Raw genomic sequence first — 15,975 nt, forward strand, 5'->3', positions numbered from 1 at the left:
TTTGATCTGTAGGGTTTTAACAGGTTTCTTTATTTCCTCTGATATGTAAGTAGTGAAGGTTTCTGTCTCGCTCTGATATGCAGATAGAGGTAGTAAAGATCTCCATCTCTCTCTGATATGCAGATGGTGAAGATCTCTATCTCCCTTTACTCCTGTCTCTATGGAGTTCCTTTGTTTAACCTGTGAGAAAGTGCTACACAGGGGAGAGGGTTTACTTTTTCCCAATGCATATCAGGGGAAACTGAGGTACAGCTTGTTAAGTATTGCACACCACTAACAATGTTTATTACACAATTTATGAAACAGTTTATCACCTGTAACCCGTTGTTTACCCCAGCCAGTCTCTGGGGTCTGCTCTTACACACTTCGATCAATGTCTCCTAATATCCCAACCTCACTGTCTCTACTTTCCAATTTCTGAACGTCATAAAAACCCAAAGTTTCTCCAATTCAGGGAGGATATACCTGAAAATTTTCTCTTATTCTTCCTTGCTTGTATAATACAATAAAGACTCCTTATCTCTTTGAAATCCTGTTTTCTCAAGACTGGTCTTTGAGTACAGGGGTCCGATTACCGACCCCCCCCCCCCCCCCCGGGTTTTGTCTGGCAACAAAAGATCTCGTAATTGTATACGATTGATTTTTTTTTAAAGGAAAAGAATGTATTCTTTATAAGGAGGTCATGCTGTGATTGTTAGATGGTCTTCCTGGCCCCAAGAGAAGACAGGGTCTTCAGCAAAAGAAGTTTCTGCTGTTCTAACCCCATATTTCTGACTCTAGAATGTTACAATTTAGAATTCACAAAAACAGGGAGTTACCAAGCCTGAAGCTCAGATTCGTTGTTCTCAAGCTCTTTCTGTCTGTGCTTTTGCTCTGCTAATGCCTACTATGACTACACTTAATGTTTTTGTTTTGTTTTTTAATCTTTTTTCAGAATTAGTAAACTTTAGTTCAACTTCAAAAAATAAAATAACAGACAAAAGGCAGCTTAACAAATTATGGAAAAAGTACTTTAAAATATCCCGTGCAGGCACATTTATCTTAATTAATCCTAAAAACAAACTCGTTTGATTCTCCAGTATTCAGAAAGAGAAATAAATGAGCACAAGTTCGTTAAATGATGTGGCAAAGGTCTCCTTGTTAATGAAGAAAATGAGAAAAAAAGCTTGATCATATTCACATTTCACAAAACTATATCTAATATTCTTTTTTTTAACCTTTAGTATTGATATACAACTTTCTTTGCCTTTGATACAAAAATTTTACAATAGTATTGTTAACTATAGTCTATAAGTTACATTAGTTGTATTTTAACCATGTTAGGTTTTATTTTTAACAAAAATTGTTGCATGTTTCAGAACTGTTGTAATCATTATGTTTCCTGAAATGGAGAAGGGAAAGTGGTAGCTACAAAAGAACAAGAGCAACAACAACAAAACCCTCTCATTCCCAACTTTTCTTTTCTTTTTTGTTCTTTTATTTATTTTTAAAGAAGCTTTAGATTACATAAATGTTACAACAAAAATGTTTCTTAATCCCCAAAGTAAAGTTGTAATCATAATGTAGTTTACCATGATTTTATGCTTTCTTTTTTATCAAACTCATGGTGAACTGAGTTCCATAACCTCAACATGCAAATTGTCCAAGCCATTTTATGCTCAAAAGCTGAATAAAACAGATGGTCAATTTACAAGTGGCATTTCATTTTCTAAAACAATTAAAGCATTAATTAATATTGTAACAGTATATATTAATCCAGTTCTAGATAGATATATATTGATTTTTTTAAAAAAATGTAATATTATAAAGTCATACATACACATTCTTAACAAGCATAATTTCAAATGTTCATTGAGAAATTGAAGGTTTTTTTTTTCCTTCCCCAGTATATAATGTATTGTTTTGGCTTATGCCAAAAAGTTAACTAGAAAAATAATATGTTATACCATGAAGGACCTATATGTAACATATTTTAGCTGTTAAATATTATTGGAAAACTTTTATGGTGTATGCACAAAATCTCCATGCAATTTTGTTTTTTGTTTTTTTAATAAAAAAGGTTAAGAATATGCCTAAAATTTCAATTATTAGGATATTCTAAAATAAATGATTTTATCAAATCGTAGATTAATGTACAGTAATTTAAAATGTTTTAAAAGACTAAATAATGACAAGTAAAATTTAATGAGATGTTAATTTTAAAAATTGTTACCAAGGTGAATATATATCTTGATTTTAATTACATGCCTACAGATATATATTCATTTTACTATGTAAATGATTAAATGTATGTTTGTATTAATATGAAAGGTCAAAATGTAATCACTTATGGTATGCAAATTTATATAATGAACATCAAAAGCAAGTAATTATGAATAAAAGTGCTCAATTAAAATAAAATGACTACTCTTTTTCATCTCGTATTATTTCTGTGAATTTCATTTCTTTTCAATTTAAATTCAGCTTTAAAAAATAATGTGTCCTTATAAAGCAAAAAATATGTACATACAGAAACATAGAAAAGCAATTAAAATTGTACAAAACAGTAAAGAGAGAAACTTAAATGTCTTCCACCTCTATTTCCCAGTCCAATTCCCCAGTTCATGTTCCTAGAAACACCCGTCACCACATTCTTTTATGTTTATTAATTTTTATTTTTAAAGGAGCTTTAGATTACATTGTCACCACATTCTTTTATTTCTTTCCAGAATTATCACAGGCATAGACAGACACATGAAGAAATGCATTATGCACTGTATACAATTATGCACTTTGGAGACCTCTTCCCCAACCTCTTTGGGAGGATCATATATGTGCCAGTATCTGCAATTCATGTGAAAACATCTAAACAAAGAAAGCAAATTTGCAACCAGTGTATTTTTCTCCAAGTTTATAGTACAATAAATTGGAATGATAAATTATTCCAATGCTATTTACCAGCTTGAATGAATAGAAAATTCTACATATTGTGAGAATGTTATATTAATTATTCTATTATAATATGGAATTATATATGTTCTATTCTACAGTCAGTGTTTTAGGCCAGTTTTTCTCGACCTTGAGTGCTCATTGGAATCACCATGTTAACTTTATTAAATACTGATGACTGGGTTCCATTTCCAAATATTCTGATTTTATGGATGTGGAATATGATCTGGGCAAATTAAAAGTTCCCTAAGTGATTTTAATGTGTAGCCAAATTGAGACTGCTGCTTTAGACCTTGCTTACATAGTTTCCCCTAATATAAATATTTCCTCAAAGGATATTTAAATGCTAACAAGACTGTACAGTTTGTATCTGTAAATTTTACAAATAATGCCATGGATCAAAAAGTTAAATAACTTGGAAATCTAAGATCTGAATGACCTTACATAAGGCAATTACTGTTTCAATGTTACTGTTGCTGCATACAGGGAATGGTAATCAATCTTGGCAATGAATTCTAACTTGGTCTTGTTAAGAAATAGCTGCAGATCTCTTTCAAATACAAAAGATGATGCAAATGTTTAAACATAGAAAGAAAAAGTACGAAAAGGAAAAGGATTTAGAAAAAAAATAGATGATGGTGCCACCACGATCTATTAAACTGATTGATATTGAGTACCTATTCCCATTGTCAATCTTTCATGAACATGGAGACCTGCCTGGGGCTGGTGATGTAATTCTAGGTCACATGATCTCTTCATCTGATCCAGTCTGCTCTTTCTTACATTTTTGTATTTTAAAATTTAAAAATGTTATTTAAATATAATGCAAGTAACATGTGGCTAGGAGTAAATAAAAATTCTATTTATGCATATAGGAATAATCCCAGATGGATTTGTTTATAATTGCCAAAATAAAATAACCATCCAACAGTTCAGTATCAAACCCCGTATTTTAAATGCTTATTATTTAAATTCCAATCACTTGAACATATTTCTTGATTATTTGAGGTGTGCATGATGCTATATTCAAAAATTCTACAGATTTTAAGCCAATTTTTAAAACTAAACTTAGGTTAATACAGGCGAAAAGGGTATATTACAAAACACCAAACAAAGCACATAACAGTGACAAATGTAAGGTTCTGAATAGTCATTAGCAGGTCCCAGGAAGGAAGGGATCTAGAAGCAATGCTTATTTTGTTTTGATTTTAGTAGAAAAATGCATTTGAAGTATACCATGAGAATCTCTGTATTAAAATGTTTCTGGAATTGAATCTTGATAAGAATGCCTCCTTTGTCATTTAATGCCTTTAAAATGGGAGAAATTACTTAAAACCTCTGAGACTTATTATCTTCATTGATTTAAAACCACGTACTATTTCGTAGGGATGTTATGAAGAGAGTGTAGTCATGTTTCTGAAAATACTTAGCCAGGAGCTGAGCTAGGTCCTCGATAGCTTTTCATTATTTAATTTCCATAATTATTCCTAAATCACTTTTGCTTTCATAATCCTATTTAAGTCTGAATTCTATAAGCTGTGTATTGAAGTAAAAAATAACAACCACTACCCAATCGCTTATCTTCTTTATTTATCTTATTAGTCTGAGTCTTTAAGCATCTCAGTATCCATCTTTAGCATGGCTGAAAATAAGGAGGTGATCTAAGTTTATGAGTGGGAAACGTACCCTAAATTATACATTGGATTTATAGTTTTATTATTTTATGTTATTGAATTCATACTATCTTCTTAGCTTTAGATTCTTACTACTTCCCCCCTTCATAATAGAAAAAAGTTGTGTATCATAGACCACCGATGTTGTTATCACCAGAGCGTTTGTTCACATGCAGAATCTCAGGAACCTTTCCAACCTATTGAGTCACGACAAGCATTTTAACAAAATTTATAATTGATTTATATGTAAGCATATAAATATTGAGAAATACTGCTTTATACTAACTATGGTTAGATATTACTGTCTTGAAAATAGGAAATTATATGATTAAATTTTAAATTTCTTATGAGTTCTGATTCTAGCTTATATGAGCATAAATTAGATTTGTTCAGAACACTAAAATCAGGAGTAAAAGGACCTTTTTAAAAATATATTGGTTGTGCCACTTAATGGTAGTGAAAACTTCGGCAAATTTCTAATTGTCTATAAGTCTCTTTAATCAGTTGAAAAGGGAAGGGCTACTTAATACCTGTCTTCTGGATAATCCATGGAACTGTTTGGAGATTCAAATGAGATGGTCATTTATTCATTCTGAAGCTCTGTGCATATGTGAGGTACTACTATAATCTATGTGTTTATGAAGGGAAAATGGCCAGCATTTAAAAAGTACAACTGACCATAGACAGATTATTAGAAAATTTGTTAGGGAGGAAAACAATATGGTAAACTTACGAAGATCAATAACTATTTCTTTTGCTGTTTTATATCCGAAATTGAGGAGTGAGATAAGGAAGGAGTGTACTACAGGGAAGGGTATTTTAATCATTTTTGGGTGATTTATGTTGACTTTACTTGGGTGGTCCAATCAGTTGCTTTGTAATTAGCCTGTAATTGAAAATATGACCAGTTACCACATAAAACCAGCCAGGAAGGTGATTTTTCTTCACCACCTGTCTTCAATTTTACCTATGGATTCTTCTCAATCAGTAACTGAATAAAGGTCTAAAGAAATGTCATATACCATGGAGTCATGCATGATAGTCTGGATACTGTGACTTCATGGAAGTCAACTATGCAAACTCTGGTACTTTCTATTACAGATAAAAAGACTTGTGGACCTCATGAATTCCAGTGCAAAAACAACAACTGTATTCCAGACCACTGGCGGTGTGATAGCCAAAATGACTGCAGTGATAATTCAGATGAAGAAAATTGTAGTAAGTAATTCTTGCCTAATCCCATTGTGAGCTTGACAGCCTAGTCAATAAGCAGGATGGCACATGGTTTGGTTAAGGTATAAATTTGAACCTATCTCTCCGGCAGCTCACATTTTCACATATTCACATTTCGATAAGGATATTCAGATTAAATTGACCTGAATTTCAAATGATAGAATTATTGAAAAGCTTATCCTGGGACTTATTTTCTTTCAGTTACCAGAATTGGTATGAAAATATCATGAGATTTAATGCAGCCCATCAGTAGTCAATGAAAGAAGCCCTTGATTCATCTTCATACAAAGAGCTGAATGATGTGGAGACAGTACAAAACATATCATCCTTTAATAGATGGTATTCATTTCATTTCAGTTTCAAATTCTTTTACACTACCAATTCACCCATAAGCATCTTTCAGTGAAATATCATTTCTTCTCTGTGGAATGTTGAACATTCTCTGTGGAATGTTGAAAATAGAATAATGCTTTTATTATCATCTTCCTCCTGAATTTTTATGTAATAAATTTAAAAGCAATAATTATCTGGAAATTTTATTTTCTATAAAATATGATAATACCTAAATTGCCACATATCTTTATATTCTAGCATTAAATTTTGAATTTATTTTTTAGCCTCACTTTTATTTCACTACTGTTTATACAAAGAAAGTAATATAACCATATTTAAAACAAGAAACTAGTCAAATTCAGTTTATTAAATATTTATATCCTACTTTCAGAAGAATTTTATGCAGATTAATATCAATAATGTCTACTTTTATAGACATTTCACTTGACATTCATTTCCTAGGAAGTAGGACACTAAATCTATAGCAGGATGTCTATGTTGTATTAAAACATTCAGTTTTTAGAGGCAAGTTTTAAATAAACCACTTGGATATTTGAAGTATAAATGTCAAGTAGTGGTTAATGTGATTTTCAAAATTTCATCTGACTAGTGCCTGAGAATCAAGTACATTAAGAACATGAAATCTCTGAAACAATAGAGTTATGTAATACTCTGAATATAAGAACCTTTATTTCATCCTCTTCACATAGATGTTTCCCACCTGATTAAACTTTAGAAAGACAAAGATCACTAAAGAGTTTCCAGGCTGTTCTAGATTCCTTTAATCAGCAATTTGAAAACTTTATATATTAGGTTTTCACATTTTACCCAGTGATTAAAACAGAACAATCTGATGGCGTGGGGGTAGTAGACATAGAAAAAGCATGTGCTTTTAAAAAATTTATTGGGATGTCAGAGATTAAGTATACAGATAAGTACTTAGCTTAGTTTGATATACTTAGTGTTAATTATCAAGAATATACTTGAGTGAAAATGCCCTATGACTGAAGGATATTGAGAACGAGGGAATGTGTTTGAGAGGTCAAAATCAGAGATTTAGGTCTTGGAGAGCACTTTAGTCAAGCGATAATTGATATTGTGTGAGAAGTTAGACCATTGCTATAATAAGCAAAGAAGGAGAAAAAAGTTGAGATAACCTATTCTCAGAGTCTTCTGGGTTTTTGTAAATTTTATACTGATATCTTCTGAAAGTCAGTCTTTGATACCAAAACGCTGCAAGAATGAACTCTGCCTCTCACTTGTCATAGTGATAACATAGAGCTAAATCATTGCATCCACAGAATGCTTAAGAAAAAGCAAGGGACGTGGCTGGAATATCAAGCATTGCAGCATAAAATACACAAGTAATGCTGTTCTCTTTTTTTCCTTATTCAACTTGAGATATTGCCTAAGATGAAGTTCCAGTGGAGAGATAACACGGAACAATAATGAAGTCTATTATAGTTTTGGCACTGAAAATAGGAGCCATAAAGAGGGCAAGTGTAAGAATATGTTAAATGTATAAACACATGTAGTAGGAAGGATCAAGGGATCTAGATAATTGTGTGGTGTTTGAAGGTACCATCTTGAATAAACTAAAAGAAATGAGATGGCATGTACCTTGCAAATGCCAGCTGTTCTGCATAGCCAGAAGCTAAGTCAATGGAGAATGAGAAAAGAATGCAATATATGTATGGGAAGCATGGAGATTTGTCATAGAGAAGCCAGCCTGTTGCTATATTAAAATGTTATAAAGGTATTTCTGATTTTTTGTTATCTATTGAAGTTATTCTAATGACACATATCTTAAAGCAGTGATATATTAGTGCCATATATTTTAAATATCATTAGTAAGTAGAATGCATTTGGTCCACATTTCACAGTTATTGTTAGCTATTATTAAATAGCAAAACATATCAGTGATGGTAAATCAGCCTTACAAGTTAAAAAACAACAGCAACATATTTTAAAAATCACTTTTAAATTTGTTTGTTTGTGAATCTGATTTAATGAATTTATTTTTAAAATTGTGTTGGCAATGCCACAGGCTTAGAAGTGGGAAGAGTCTGAATAGTTATGGAGCAATTGACTACAAGCTAGCTCTCTTTTAAATTTAATATGCTGTCTACTTTTTTATATATACATAGAACAATGAATCCGTTGGCATTTCATCATCTGCTGATCATTTCCATTAAGAGTTCAGCAGGGACACATTCCTTCAGCAATGATTTCTGCACTTAAAAAAAAGAAGAGAGGAGCAGATGTGGCTCAAGTGGTTGAGCACCTGCTTCCTACATGGGAGGTCCCTGGTTTGGTTTCCCATGTCTCCAAAAAAAGAAACAACAAGTAAAGCAAAACAAAAGAAAAAGAAACAACGCAGGGAAGCCAGTGTGGCTCAATGGTTGAATCCTGGTCCCATATTCAAATTCCTGGATTCAATCCCCAGCCCCAGTACCTAAAAAAAAAAAAAAAAGGAAGAGTTTATTGTCATTGGAGTAACATTGAATCAAAGACTTGGAAATAGTTGGGAAATATCAATATCTGTATTATCTTTATAAGGGAAACTTATAATATATGGCATGTATGTCTTCTAAGTAATTGATATACAAAATAATTTAATTCATATGATTGCATTATTAAGAAGTAACTTACAAACCAATAGATTTAAAAATACCAAGTAATTTGACCAAACTGATTAAGGTTATTTACAGAGACAAGCTGCTTCTGCCTTATTTGAATTTCTAGTACTTTCACACTGAATTTATATCAGAAGATTATTTGTATAAGATGCCAGTTATACTAATTGTATTCTAAAAATTCTCCTCAGATTCTTACGCCCACATTCATACAACTTTTAAACTCATCACTAAGTGTTTATGATAATAGACTTAGTGAAAAAACTGGAGTCTGGAAGGTCTTTCCTCTCTGCCACTAACTCTATGGCTTTGGAGTGTCACTTTTATTTTCTCAACTTCAGTTCCTTCAGTTTTGTGCAAGATAGCTTCCCAAAGGTTTTTCAATTCTGGGCCATATGGTTTTGCTTCCATCAGTATCAAAGGATGCCAGTCCATATGTGGCCCCTATTTTAAATTCTTATTCTAGAATCCTGATCAGCCTTCCAAAACATGGAAAATATACCTTGCTTTACAACCCAACATGTCTTAAGATTTAGAGAAACCTTGTTAATTGTTAGTGTGTGAGGTTCCCAATCTACTCCAGGCCGAGGGACATAGGCAATATAAGAATTTCACATGGGAGCATCATTTTAGAAATTCTGGGAAGAGTGTCACATTTAAATTTTCTTTGGAGTTTCCAGGTATTATCAATTTTTGTTCTTTTTCATAAGAAAAAGGCTATCATGCCAAGGTCTGAAAAATTGGTCTTTCACTTTATCCTGAAAAGATCAAAGATCAAAGATAAAATAAGAGAAGACATTCTCCTAGGCCCTTCTATCATAACTAAATCACATTTTCCTCTAGAGAGTGTTTTCTTCAAGATATCTAGTGGCAAAAAATTTTGAGGTATCTAGATGAAGGGTTAAAAACAGGATAAGTGGCCTCCGGGTGCTTACCACAGGCTGTGTTCTAGCACTGACTGTGCAGAGTGAGCTCACCCCACGTACACCTCAGCCCAGGCCTTGTGCCTGGCCTGCACTGTGAATGGGGAGACATGGAAGAACAAAACAAAACAAAACAGAATAACTGCACCATTTCTTGATGGCATTTACGTGTGGATAAATGATTCATGATTATTATTAAGAAGTAGATTTGCTGGCATTTTTTAAACTGGTAGTAAAATGCTGAATTTCCATGTGTATTGAAAAACTTTCCCCCCCAAATCATTCAGTCCCTCTATCCCCATGTTGAGAATCAATAATTGACAATGTTAGGACAGTGTCTCTAAGAAACAATTGTTCTGGGAAACTTTTGGGCAAATGACACCAACTACTGAGTATATAACTTTTAAATAATCTTAAAATAACAACTCCTACCCCTCCATTTAGCAAAGAATATGAAAGCCTGTGAAACTGTTGCTGTTTAGCATATTGTGTGCATAGGCTAAAATTCAAATTGGAGCATTGAAGAAAGAATTAATCCTGCTCAGATAACCCCCAATACCTACGAACTAAACATTTCCCCTGCTGTTTTATTTTTTAATGTCTAAGTAAAATGTGTTTTAAACTTACTCTTCTTTTAGTCTTTTAATGAAAATATTTTCATTGTTATTTTCTGTTATTAAATACGTTGAGCATATTACTCAACTACAATTTCTTTTCCTTAAAAACAAAACTGCATGTGTCTGCAAATGGAAGGAGGATGAAATGGCTTCAGTATGGAAAGACAATTAGAGAAAAAAGGTTCTCTATTACTATTATTACAAAGTAAAATAGACGTTGCTAGACAGGTACCTTGAAAAGTAACTTGACTTCTCAGACCTTTAATGTTGATCTCTATAGTATGTGAACAATTATTATTTCCTCAATAGTATGGGAGGTAATGATACAATCTGGTAGTAAAAAGTCCAGGCCCTGGTATCAGGTTGTCCAAGTCCCAGTTCTCCCACCTGCTGGGTGATTAGAAGTAAGTTCTTTATCCTCTCTGTTCCTCAATGTCTTCCTCTATAAAGGAGTCAAATAATAGTATTGTTGTTATTAAGATTAACTGAGGAGTTTATTCAAGTTCTTAGCATAAACTTCAAATACTGCCTAAGCCAAATAAGCAATCAGCATCTGGTTATTACTATTTTATATATATATCAATAAAGGTATTTTTGAAGAGTAAAGCATAATATATGTGAATCCAGTCTGGAACAAAATGGGAAACTGCTATTGTTATAGTCACTAAACAAAGGATTGCAGAGACAAGGGAAGTTTCATCCACTTAGTGGCTTTTTACAATTCTATTAAAACAGTCTCTTGTTCATATTCAGTTATTCATAGCCTGAAGGTTACATTTTAAAAGAAAGTATGGCCCAGAGCAGAACAAAATGTTCTCTGATACAAATTATATTTTTTACAGTTCTTCCTGTGTTTTCAAAGGGGATTTTTGTACCGGAATTTAGGAGACTTCATCATATCAAACACACATAGTGTTTCCCTATACCTGGAAGCCGAGTGACTGTGTAGAACAATATTGAAATCCAAGGATGAATTATACAGAAAATTAGGCTTCTTATAAATGTTCCTTAAATGTCACATCTCCTGCCTATCCCTCCTTCACCTGGATAAGAATATTATTGTATGTGTAAGATAGCTATAAATATAACTTTGGGATAGTTGGATAAAACAATTGCCTTCTGCTTCCTCAACCCTTATCCCACCCAGGCATGTCTAATCCACCCATCTGCCCTTCTTGTTGCATGAACTTTGGATTTTTCAGGGACAAAATTTAAGAATTAGAAAAATCACGGGACTTCATAATAAAGAGTGAAAAACCAAAGGCTAATGTGCTCTTAGATTCACTACCCAGTTAATAACCAGCCCCATGGGTACATTTTGTGAAGTAAGAGAGTCACAAAATGCCTACTTAGAGTAAAAACATAAAATGACTTAGAACTCTGACAACTAGAAAAGACCTTGTTATACTGCCACAATATGTAGATTCTTGTATTTTTTATTTTACTTTGTTGCTGTATTTTTATTAAACATTAGGCTATTTATCTCCTGTCTTATTTTTCATTTTGTTTCTGCAATGCCACTTTCTATTCATGACTTGAAAAAATGAATTTGAAATATCATTATATTATGTACCATAGGTATTTCATGGGACATTTTTCTTAAACAATTTATTGGTTCTGCTTGGCTAACCTTTTTCCTTTAATGCTGCCTTGTGTTGTGTGTCATGAATTTTAGAATATGCTTGCATATAAGAGAATAATCCTGTGCTGTTTTTCCATCCCCAGAACCACAGACCTGTACATTGAAAGATTTTCTCTGCGCCAATGGGGACTGTGTTTCTTCAAGGTTTTGGTGTGATGGAGATTTTGACTGTGCAGATGGCTCTGATGAGGTAGGCATCTTTGCAAAATCAAACAAAAAAGTGCAGTTCTTTAGAAACATATTTGTAATTATTATTATTCAGTCCAATAAGTGTGACTAGGACAGCTCTGCAATGTTTTGCTCCTGGCACACTGAGATAAATATTATATCCCCGAGCTGTGCTGTACACACCCAGTGTGGGGAATAACTCTTGTGCTACTATTGACAGTTAATTTTATAGTCTGTTTTACCTCAAGTGGTGAATGGCTAGGTTGGGAATAAGATGCTTGGAAACCCTATTCCCTGTAGCTGATGCCTTTGCCATCTGTGGATTTGTTCATAAATTTTCTGCAGTATTTATAGTCGAGCCTAATATTTTTATGCATTTTAAACAGTTTCTTCTCCCCAGTCTTTCCCTTCAATTGATACATCTTATAGACTTCAATGTGGATCATCAATTTTCATAAAACCACAGACTGAGCTTTGCTGATATGATGAATCATAACCCTTTTCTAATAAGGCCCAGGTATACTCAGCTTAAGTGAAAAGTTTAGAATTTTTCTGGATAATTCTGTAAACATATTGTGCTGACATTTAGAGTGCTTCATACAATTAATTATTCATGCGTATATATATGTGTGTTTCAGACATGAATTACTCCATGAGGCTCTAAAGTAATAAAGGGCAAATGGTTATATTTTCGCTCAATCAAATCTAGAAAGACCTCAAGCTCTTACTTTCCCATGTTAGAGGAAGGTCCAGTAATAGTGACTTTCATGGTTTTCTGTGTTTCCTTTGGCTAATACCAGGGACATAAGGGCTGTTACAGCTATGTCTAAAGGGTGGCAGGGGAAGCAGAGCTCTCCTGTCCTAGTGCCACCATGGCTCCTTCCGGGAGACGACGGCTCCGTTGAGCTCTGCTGTCCTGGTCAGCTCATGGATATGCATATCCCTCCTAAGGATCTTTTCACTGACCATAGGCTTGGCCAGATTGGGTAATTCCTGCTTCTCTGGAGGTTTCTGTGTTTGGGTCCATCTTCCCTAGGTATCCAGAAGCTATATCCTTAAGATTTCCTGCCTCCCTCGGAAACACTACAGGCCTCTACTCTTTATATACCCCATAAATCTAACTCTCTCCAATCCTTGGAAACTCGTTTTAGGATCAGTCATTTTAACCAAATCTGATTTTGATTTTGTGAACCAATGCTTGTAACTAGATTTTGTGAACAAATGCTTGTTAACTTCTTACCTAAAGCCCAGAAAAATGTGGAGCTCAAGGATAAACATCTCTCCTAAGAGAAGAAGAGGAAAATATGATTTCTACTGATGGGACTATTTCACAAGACAAAATTCTAACAAAATTTTAAAAATGAAATTATTACTACATTGGTCAGCCACATATTTTCCAGGCAGCAACATACGTTTTATGTATAGCCATATATAAAAAAGGTTTTTTAAAATTTTTTAGTTTTGAAATTTTTAATGTTGTTTCCATATGCTCCACCAGAACTATGCAATTTGTAAATTATCAAGAGATGGATGCATTCTTTAAGGCTTATGATTTCATCTTACATATTATTCATTAGATAGGTAAAGTACATATACAGAATCAAACACTTCTTTTTCAACACTTATTCATGTAAAGTAGATATCCTTATTAACACCACTTCTCTCATATGATAGGTTGATGGCTATAATGTTTTAATGACTGAAAAAGTCATTTAGACTCCATGAGCTCTGGGCCCTTCATATTTCCAGTCATTTTCATATTAATGTCCGTATGGATTCATATTAACATTGTTTGGTATCTCTTAAAGGTGACTGTTCCTTACAACTATAGAAATTACTACTGTCTGTATATAATGAAATGGCTAACATAAAGACAGTTGGTTTAGCTCTCTTTATAAAAAGGTTCAACATGACTGAGATTCCAGATCTGAAAAAAAATTTAAAAAAGGAAACAAATGAACAAACAAAAACGAGGACAACATCAAATAGCAAGAAAGCAAAGATACATACAGGCTACTCCCATATTAGGAGCAAAAAAATGAGAGAACTGTGAAGATAAATTTCTATACAAGTCTGAACTGATGGTATAATTTGTTTGTTAATATACAGACAAAGCTTAAATTAATTTAGGAAACAGCAATAAAAAAGCAAACCAAAAAATTTGATTCAACCTAATTGTGTATCAAATTGGTATCGTATCCAGAGTAGAATTAATTAAAGTGACTTTAAAATGCAATATTTTGACTCTGCATCTGGTATAATAAATTTCAAAAAGAAATCTTGAACTGCTTTCATAGTCTTGTTAATATTAATATTGGTATTTCTAATTTGAAATTCATATATATTAAGAGTAGGATAGTAATAATTATGCTAATGTCATTACCAACAAAATTTTCAAAGTAAAATGAAGGCGATACAATTATAAAAACAAAGTAAATAAAAATCCTGTAATATTAAACTCAAAAGTATCACTATTCTGAAAATATGTATTTTCTCTGTAAAATATGTATTTCCTAGCTCTATCACCAAAAAGTTATAAAAGCATTGAGAATCCAGTAGTAATGTGTATCTCTAACGTTCATATTATGGCCTCTAAATTAAAGGACGTCTGAAAGAAAAAAATGGACAAGATGAGCCACTAACATCAACTCAATGTGGAAAACAAGACTATTAGGATCATATTGAAAGGAAATAAGAACCTTGAAGTGGCTCCAGCTGACCAAGAAAAGATAATTTGAGCTTCCGAAGGAAAAGTGACTAAAATGGATTAAAACACATTAACTGTATAAAAATCCATGCGTTCATGATAATACTTTAAAAAAAATAAAAACTCATGAGTCCTTTAAAGTTGCTAAAGTATCAACCTTCTTAGGATGCAATGAGCCAAATTCAGAATTTGGGACATTCTATAGAAAAAATGACCTGGTTTCTTTAATAATAAATGGTATCGAAATAAAACTGGAAGAATGGGAAATAGTTATATATTAAAAGAAATATAATGATCTACCAACCAAATTCAATGTGTAGTTCCTTATTTTACCACATGCTATATTTGTATTTTTAAGAATATGTGCATATTTTGAATATGGATTGGAAAAACATAAAACTAGGCTATTATTGTTAATTTTGTGATTTTTAACATTTTCTAGTAATGCTATCATTGTTATTTAAAAATATTCCAAAATATAAATAACTGGGGAAAAGGGAGAGAATGGAGTAACCATGAATAGTAAAGTGTTGATAACTAGTGAAAATGTGTAATGTCCACGTAAATTTTATCATATGGTTCTATTTTCTGTATGTTTGGAAAAGTTCAAAATAATAACTAAATGTACACACACACATATAAATCAATTAAACTGAAATTTATTGCAAATAGACATCTTCTAATGATAGGAAAAGTACCTAGAAATACCACTTCTGTATTGTCAGAACTCCATAGGTACACCAGAGCTATTGTTTATTTAGCTGTTTTACCTAAATGAGTCTAACTGCTTAACCATTCATTAATTCTACAAGTATTCATTGAGTGTGATCATAGCATCATTTTAGATACTTAATAAACAGAAAGACATGATCCCTATCTCAGTAGATCTTATTTAATGGGATTTTAATTTGTGTTCCTCATTTTCCATAATAGCTACTTCACCATCCATTCATTCACTAATTCAGCAGTTATTGGATGCTTATGATACATGAGTCACTGTAAAGATCATAAGGAGTATAGTGGTGAATAAATCTATGAAATCGTTTCTCTCAGTATCAGTACTGATTCCTCCAACCTATTCCTCCAACCTATTTCCCACCAATCACCATTGTATA

The 15,975-nt window shown here is 32.6% G+C and overlaps 1 protein-coding gene and 1 pseudogene across 1 annotated transcript in view; both read left to right on the forward strand.

The window, feature by feature from the left end:
* Positions 1-15,975, forward strand: part of LRP1B (LDL receptor related protein 1B) — a 2,023,931-nt gene that overhangs the window by 1,852,113 nt on the left and 155,843 nt on the right. Inside the window, exons 67-68 of the mRNA XM_058301027.2 lie at positions 5,703-5,819; positions 12,069-12,175. Coding sequence (XP_058157010.1) covers positions 5,703-5,819; positions 12,069-12,175 — 224 coding nt within the window. The remainder of the gene's footprint in view (positions 1-5,702; positions 5,820-12,068; positions 12,176-15,975) is intronic.
* On the forward strand, positions 9,722-9,840 carry LOC111763070 (small nucleolar RNA SNORA51; annotated as a pseudogene).

The sequence above is a fragment of the Dasypus novemcinctus genome, chromosome 7 (assembly GCF_030445035.2).
Source record: "Dasypus novemcinctus isolate mDasNov1 chromosome 7, mDasNov1.1.hap2, whole genome shotgun sequence".
NCBI classification, from domain to species: Eukaryota; Metazoa; Chordata; class Mammalia; order Cingulata; family Dasypodidae; genus Dasypus; species Dasypus novemcinctus.